At 30.8% G+C, this 8,477-nt stretch overlaps 1 protein-coding gene across 2 annotated transcripts; it reads left to right on the top strand.

Moving 5' to 3' along the window:
* Positions 1-2,426: 2,426 nt before the first annotated feature.
* Positions 2,427-4,736, top strand: LOC142623898 (E3 ubiquitin-protein ligase APD2-like). 2 transcript variants are annotated; one of them, XM_075797380.1, is made up of 5 exons: positions 2,427-2,766; positions 3,425-3,560; positions 3,656-3,725; positions 3,851-4,175; positions 4,261-4,736. In XM_075797380.1, the coding sequence occupies exons 2-5, from the start codon at positions 3,477-3,479 to the stop codon at positions 4,337-4,339; spliced, it is 558 nt and encodes a 185-aa protein (XP_075653495.1). In that variant the 5' UTR covers positions 2,427-2,766; positions 3,425-3,476; the 3' UTR covers positions 4,340-4,736. The 2 variants fall into 2 exon arrangements, with proteins under 2 accessions (XP_075653495.1, XP_075653496.1); XM_075797381.1 differs by having other exon boundaries at positions 2,599-2,755.
* Positions 4,737-8,477: the final 3,741 nt, after the last annotated feature.

Genomic DNA, 8,477 nt, shown 5'->3' with positions numbered 1-8,477 from the left:
AGGTTAGAATCAGCTTACTCAAACGGGCCGTCAAAATAGTAAACAAGGACTCAGCCCATGATGGTGCGTCACCCTGGACCCATCTTGCGACCAGAGATATCAACTGGGGCCCAGACGGACCATCTAGAACCTTTTCATTTGTTTGCTCCTCTACCTCAAACCAATGGGAGTGGGCAAGTTGTTTCACTAAAATTAAAAGGGACGCGGGGAATAGACTATTTTCTGGCTGCTGAAAGCCCAGGTCTTCTTGTTGTCACATGGGGATGGCCGGATGGGATACATTATTCAAAGGACAGAATTTTAAGCTACCTGTTTAATTGGTACACATGGGGTTAATTTGAAAGGTGAGAATAAATAATGAGCTAGAAAGGTTAGGTAACTAAAGAAAGAAGTTGATTTTCTTAAAGAAAGTTAGATGGAAGACGCAGTGGGTTATAATTTTAATGGTAAATATTATGGGGTGTATGAGTTGGGTTGGGTTGGGTTAAGGAGTTTTTTCAACCCAACCCATTATGGTGGGTTAAAAAAAATCCAACCAACCCAACCCACGTGGATCAGGTCAAGTCGAATTTGACAAGTTTTTTTTTTAATTATTATTATTATTAATTAGAACAACACTACTACAAATGAGAGCAAATTTATAACCAAATAATTATGAGCATAACACTAAACAAACATAGCCTATATGAGGAAAATTTAGGATTTGAGTTTTATTTAGAAAGAGGGGCAAAAAAGTAAATAAAAAATTGTATAATATATATTTTTAAATTTTAATTATATATTAAATATATGTGAATCAGGTAGATTAAGCAGATTTGTGTGAATTTTATGACTTAAACCCAACCTGACCAATTGTTGAAAAAGGAATTTCATAACCCAAACTGACAACCCTTAAAAATTACCCAACTTGGTGGGTTGGGTTGTATTGGATTGATTTTGGTGGGTTGGCAAATTCGCTGCACACCCCTAGTAAATACTAGTTCACACATCCTTTTACGCTGTAACTTCAAAACACATTTTATATGCAATTTTAGTATGTGTAATAAACATCACCCTAATTTTTAAATGTTGAGGTTGATTCATTGAAAAGCTGATGTCACAGGCCAAGACTAATTTGCCGTGACAACCTACATTCACAACCATATACTTATACCATTATCAACCCTTGAATTTTCTAGAATATTTTTTATCTTAATTTATGTAATTAGACTTGTATAGTTTTAAATTGTACTTCATCTCTAGACCATAGGCTGCAACTCGTTTTGTTGTTCCCTTGCAGTAGAACAGAAACGGAAACTGATTTATAAAATCTCCGTTCCCTTTCTAGCTCAAGCAATTAAAAAAAAAAACGTGACACCTTAATTCTCTCAGTTCTATGTTTCTCCAGCTCAAGTTTGACAACCCCAATTCACATGGACAACTTGTAAGATTTATGCCCGAAATTCAAGGACTATACATTTAACTGAAAGCAATCAACATGCTTATAAAAAATGACAGTAATAATTGAGGGCAGTCAATAAGAGTATAAATCACTTACTTATCTCTTTCTCAAAGTCGTGTAGATTTGTATTTCAAGCAAAAACAAAAAACAAAAAAAAATTGCAACAAACTTTGTTGTAATCTAAGGCTACAATTCTATTTAATATATTTATTGGATGTGAATTATGATAAATTCACCATTGAATTACATTTTTTTCTTATATCTTACATGCTTGTAAAATATTGAAGATAAAAAAAAAGTGATAAATATATAATCAATGAAATGTTTAAATTTCAAGTTTTTGTAATCTCAAATTATGAATAAAAAAATAAGTTCTAGATTGAATAATAAATAACATCTTGTTAATTATTACGAAAATTGACATAAATGTTAAGCACATAAAGAATATTATATTCAACGGTTAGATTTTCAAATGTAATCATGTTAATTTTTTTTATGAGAATTATAATTTCATGTTATAATCAGTTTGTAACTAAATTTTGTCCCAAAAAAAAAATACCTTAATTTTTTTTCTTTTCTTTTTTGAGAAAGACACAAACACAAGAGGAGTCTTTTCTCTCTCTCTTTTTTTTTTTTTTGGTTGAGAAAGACTCACCAATTGAGTTAATTGGCATCTAAATATGGTTAAAAATGATCACTTAAAGATGTCTTCTCTTTCTATCCAATAAAAAAATTGACTTCTCTTGATTCTAAACTTCACGTTGGATCATAAAAAATAATTTGGGTTGGGCTCCACTTTGTACCAAAAGCCCAACCAAACATTATAGTTCACGTCGTTACTCGCCAGTCGCCAAACGCTTAGGAAGGTTGGTTGAGTCCAAGAGGAACAAGTAACAACTACCATTCTATACCCACTTCAGTTTTCCTTTCGTCCCTCGGCAAGCATACCATAAGATAATGTTCCTTTCCAAAATTGTATCGCTTAGAGCCTTAGACCAACCGTCCCATGCCCAAGTCCAAGTCAATCACTCGGCTGCAAGAACGTGAGGCCTGCCAAGGTTTTTTAGTTGCTACCAAAATTTGTAGATATGCCACTTGTATTTCTCATTTTTTCTAGCATTCATAGACCATAATGAAACTCACCTTATTTTCACAATCTTCAAACATAGCACCTGTTCTTGGTTATTGCACTTGATTTTAAGTCTTCCTCTGTAAAGGTGTAGCCATAATGCAAGCATTGTAAGTTCACTTGATGAAATGGGTGCTTTTTCCATGGATTCTCGAAGAAACCAGAGCTGACCTTGAAGATTCAAGGTATTTTTGAGGTAATGAAGGAGTCCTCTCTCTCTCTCTCTCTCTCTCTCTCTCTCTCTCTCTATTTTTCTCAATTCAAATGTCTAGCTAAGTCTGATCGTATTGAAAATGGGAAAAAAGGGCTGTAATGTAGATCTTAATTTGTCTGTTTCATAGACTAGAAAGCTGTATACATGCACATTTAGGTGCCTGCTGCTATTTGGTTTTTAAAGCATTTTGAATTCATAGAGTAGATCTTTACCAGTTGTTTTAGATTCTTTGCAAACACAATGGTCAACATTGGTGCTGTTCTAAACACTCCGTAGTATTATTTGAGGCTTGTAGCTCTGCTTAACCCCCTGCATGCGGATTGACGTTAACAAAACAAGGGGCCTCTTTTTGGACGAGTGATATAGATAGAAAGCAGATACCATGTTGTTAGCATTTGAAATGTATGCTTTCACCTTTGCAAGACAATCATGTGGTAAACCACTTTCAAAAATAAAAAGTGATGAATATTATCTCGGATATGCTTAAAATAGGATGTGCTGGATTGTGTTTTTCATGGAAATGCATAAATGATCAGAGTATTCATTTATTATAAACTATTTTGTATTAATCAATGCTCTAATCACTATTCAGTGTTTCATTCTTGCGGCATCATAGATAATTTTTACATTTTTTCTTCAGATATAACTTGAATTTGTGAGCAAAACAAGACACAGAAAAGACGGCCAAAACCATGTGTTCCACAATACACGTACTGAATCGTGTACAGGTCGACTTGGCTAACTCCCAATCCTTTAATTTAACCGGGTCCAAAGAAGTATGGCACTATCTTTTATCCCCTTATTTTTTTATTGAATTCCTTTACCGACTAGTCATTAGAAGAGAACTTATATTTTGCCCTGTCAATGACAGGACGATATAGATAAATGGTGCTTCGCGATTGCTTTTGTGGCTCGATTGTTTGTTTATGCTGCAATTTTAGGTACGTTACCTTACCTCCAACCCGTGATGAATTTCTTCCTAATTGAAAAGAAAATTAAGGTAATGAAATTGCATACAGAAATTAAAAGCTGATGTTAAATAATTCATGATCTTTCAATATTGCAGCATTGCTCGCGATTGTTGTATTTCTGATTATGAGGTATCTTGAACACTTGGAGGACCGGAGGATCGAAGGGGAAGGGGGAGGAACTGAAACAAATCCATTGTTGCCAGCAAAGACAATGCCAATCACATATGGAACTTGTGGAGAAGATTTGGAAACAGGGAATTCTAGTTGTAGTAGTAGCAGTAGTGGTAGTAGTAATAATACTAGTACTTCCTCGGAAGACTTGTATGATGGAAAAGTATGTGTAATATGCTATGATGAGCAACGAAATTGTTTCTTTGTTCCTTGTGGCCACTGTGCTACCTGTTATGTCTGTGCTCAAAGGTATGGATTGCAGTGGATTATGTTATTGACTTCTTGTATGATTCATTATATAAGTCTCTTACGGAAAATTCATTTTGTTTTGCAGGATTTTTAATGAAGAAAACAAGACGTGCCCAGTATGCCGAAGATTCATTGGCAAAATAAGAAAACTTTTTGCCTCTTAGGACTCTTTTTTTTTTTTTCAAAGAGTTTCAACCTATAGCGTCCGCTTCTAGTCATTGCTCTTTATTATCAGACCAAAACATCAATCAGTTTTTGGTGTAAACAGATTTTTCCTTTTATTTTAATTTTGCATGAACAAATATTTGTAATTTTTGAGAGAGGATTAGTAAAATATCACTGGGCTAGTTTTTTTTTTTTTTGGGGGGCTGAAGATGTCACTGGGCTAGTTTATAGCTAAGTAGGAAAAAAGTGAGAAGTACTATGTGAGGTGGAGTTTATAGGGTTTGTTTAATTCAGAATTCTTTTTCTTATTCAGCCCATTAAGACCAATCTGTTATGTATTGGACTTTTGGGCCTTCGGCTTCTGGCACCAGAGAAAAAAATAGAATTTGTTTTGGGGCAAGACTCACCTGTATTCCTCTACTCTTTTGTTTTTTCCAAACTTTTTTTTTTCTCCAAACATGGTGAGAAGCGTTGCCAAGAATTGATCCAAATGAAAAAAAGTACAGAAAAGAAAACGGAATGAATCAAAATGTTCATTCAATTTTTCAGATGTCTCATTTCACTTCAAGTCAAAATGCGGAAGATGGTAATCGAATTCAGATATCTCTAGCATTGTTCTTAGTGTATATAAATTCACAACTCAAACTCTGAATATAGAAAACCCCTGCTTCACGAAATGATCTGGAGCCCTTAATGGACCATTGTATTAATGAGGTTAATTTTTGGACATCTTCTATTTAAATTATGATTTGGTGCCCTTAATGGACCGTTGTATTGATGACGTTGATTTTTGGACATCTTCTATTCAAATTTTCACTTAAAAAAAGTTATTGTAGACATCTTTTGCCATTTTTGGACATTATATGCAATATATTATAAGCTTGTTTAAAAAACTTTATATACTACTTTCGTATTCGTGTATTTTAATAAGTATTACTATTTCCTTAAAAAAATTATTGTGAAATTAAAAGCCACACTTTTTCTTCTCAAAAAAAAAAAAGTCACATATTTAATATGTTAGTTTTTTATTTTAATATAGATACAATATATTCAAACCTAACATTTGCTTCATGATGATCTTTATCAATAGGCTGATTGATTTATAGTGAATGCAAGATTCAAATACACGTCAACAATAAAAAATTACTAGTTGAATTAATTAAAATTTACAAATATATATATATATATATATATATATATATATATATATGTATATAAAACCAAATACATTTGGTTTTTAGTTGACCTCATAAAAATTTTCACATAAGTTTTTGAGGACTCATAATTTTACACATCATTATTTTATTATTTGATATTAAATTCTTATTATTCCAGTTTATATTTTTAAATTATTTTAAAGGAAATTGACTTGAAACCATATTCTATATTATAATCTTGTCCGATCATACTTTTTCTTTAAATATTAAGATATATAGTTTCATATACAAACACAATCATAATCAATGTTTATCAATAATTACTCTAAATATTAAGTTTCATATTTAAACAAAAATAAATATAAAAATAAATATTTTATTAAATATTTTCTCCTAGTATATCAGAATTCATGCCCCTCTTCTTTTTTTCTTTTTCTTTTTCTTTTTGAGAGTCATATCTTTTTCTTTTTTTTGTCAAATTTGAGAGTCATATCCATATTATAGGTTAATGCCATTCTTGTAACGTTTATATAAATAAATAAATATAACTAATTTCAGCGTGAACTTTTTTTTTTTTTTTTTTTTTTGAGAAAGATCTCAGCGTGAACCTTGTAAAATAGAACCGCATGATATCTATATTGTAAATTATTAGTAGTGTGGCCCATGAGCCTAGTATGTCACTTTTTATCGAAAAAGTATGTCACTTTTTATAATCTATTGGGGCTTGACTTAGCAGTACGGTAAAGCGAAAAAAAGAAAAGAAAAAAAGTAAGTAAAGTAAAGCAAAGCAGTTAAGCTGTACCTAATTTTCGCGTCTATGTGGAGTGTGGAGACTTGATGAATGATGACATCGATGATTGATGAGTCTTATGGGGACATGCACTAAACAAAGGGTAGGGAGGAATGATCAAATTCTACATCATTAGGTAAACAAAGAAGATTATTAATTTTTTTTTTCTTTTAAAAAAATTACCCAACTCAGAAGTTCATACTTTATGGTGCAGGACTTGTTGTGGGAATAATTACTCAAAGACCCCTTATAGTTTTATCTTAATTTTCAATTGTGTTAATCTTAATTCTAAAAATATAATTTTAAAATTATTTCACTTTAAACTCTAAAGAAGTCGCGCTTAATAAAATAAAATAAAATAACAAAAACTTTACAAAAAGTATTCTTAGAACTTATTTAAAGTCCAAAATATCCCTCAATATAAATCACATATGATGTTTTGTATTAGGAAATTTTTAAAAAAACAACTTGAAAAATCTTAACAAATAAACACAGAATCATAAGAATATCATCATTTTTAGGATTTTTTTTTTTTTGGCACCAAAATGTTGTGTGGTATTTTAGTATCCGATACATTTAAATGCAATTTACTTGAAATTTTATTATTTTTGGTTCATACTAATTCATCAAGAGCACTAATTAAAATAATTTAAAATTTTCAAAATGAATTGAATATTTTAGACTTTAATATATAATTTGGAAACGCTTTTAAATTTTGTGGCAAATGAATTAAGTAATTATTCTTTTCCTTTCTTACACTACAAAAGATTGTTTGGTGCCAACTTATTTGCAATTTTGCTAATTGATTTTCGCTGAAAGTCAATTAAATTATGGTTATACTTAGAAAAAGTTTTTAAAAATTATACATAAACATATATATATATATATATATATATATATATATATATATATATATATAAAAGCTACTGTAGGTCAACTCATATTTTGGTGAAACCCCATGCAACATCTTCTGAGGCAAAGTAGAGGAAAAGAAAATGGGGGATATTTTTTTCAAACTCAAGCTTAATTTCATACGGATTTGCCTCATGCATGTATGTGAATTTTACTCATAGTCCATGTAAATATCTCAACCATCTATGTTTATATGATATGGGAGACATTATTTTGATCAAATTCACTGTCTTGCTTAGATTTCGTGGCAAGCTTAGCAACTACTAGATAATAAGATCAATGACCAATGCATGTAAACATAATTAGCTAATGTTATAATGAAAAATTATAAATTAATAATTTTGGTAGGCAGATTGGAGTCATTATTTTTGTTGAAGATGAAGACCTGCAAGTGTTGAAGATGAAAGCCTGTAATCACTATGCTACACGCAGTTTTTGTAATAAACAGAAAACTACAAGTCGCTTACTTGAATGTTAATGAGCATGTGATGTACACGTGACTTTAAGTTAGTTAGTTAGTGGAGTTGGCTAATAGTCTGTTAGCATAAGTTAGTTATGCTCTGTTTCTCTTTCCTTTCATGCTTTGTATATAAACCCCTATTAGATCAATAATAATCAGTTATGCATTTTCCCTCATTTTGGTTTTGCTCCCAAATCTCAGCAATATTTAATTAACTTAATATTTTTAAATTATAGTTATTTTTGTACATAAAAAATCATAGATGATTTTCACTTTTTAAAAGAATTTTAACTTTTATTGATATATAAATGCATGGTAAGGTATTAAAATAATTGTTTTGTATCTTTCATTTTGTTGATAAATGGATGTTAGTTTGAATTTTTGTTTTTTTTTTAAAAGAAATAAAAAGTTCATACTTTGGGACCTCTCAGTTGAAATTCTAGTTTTGTCTCGAACTTCATATGCTATAAAAGATCAAATTTAATTTAATTGGACGATGCACCTATGTGTAAGATTAATTTGTGTAATTAATCTTGTAATCAAATTTTATGTTTTAGTAGTTTTTCTTTTTCTAAGTTGTTTTTATTGGTTGTTCCTCAAGCTATGAGGGCTTGAATATCTTGTGAATGTACTACAAAAAGCAGGACCTGGCGTTTATGAAACGCCACTACAGGTCCAAAAAAGGCCACTATAGACCTATTTGGGCTATAGCAGCGTTTACTATAGTGGTGTTTCTAAACGCCACTATTTTACCATGACTATAGATCTATAGTGGCATTTATAAAATGCTGCTATGGGCTAAATTTTTTTTTTTTAAA

The sequence above is a fragment of the Castanea sativa genome, chromosome 2 (assembly GCF_040712315.1).
Source record: "Castanea sativa cultivar Marrone di Chiusa Pesio chromosome 2, ASM4071231v1".
NCBI lineage: Eukaryota > Viridiplantae > Streptophyta > Magnoliopsida > Fagales > Fagaceae > Castanea > Castanea sativa.
Note: the sequence above shows the minus strand (reverse complement) of the source record. Positions and strands in the feature narration are given on the sequence as shown.

Excerpts from the sequence above, each read along its gene's own strand:
- LOC142623898 (XM_075797380.1), top strand. The coding sequence starts at position 3,477 with ATGTGTTCCACAATACACGTACTGAATCGTGTACAGGTCGACTTGGCT. Across the intron at positions 3,561-3,655 it reads ATTTAACCGGGTCCAAAGAA|GACGATATAGATAAATGGTG; the intron begins GTATGGCACTAT and ends TGTCAATGACAG. Across the intron at positions 3,726-3,850 it reads TGTTTATGCTGCAATTTTAG|CATTGCTCGCGATTGTTGTA; the intron begins GTACGTTACCTT and ends TCAATATTGCAG.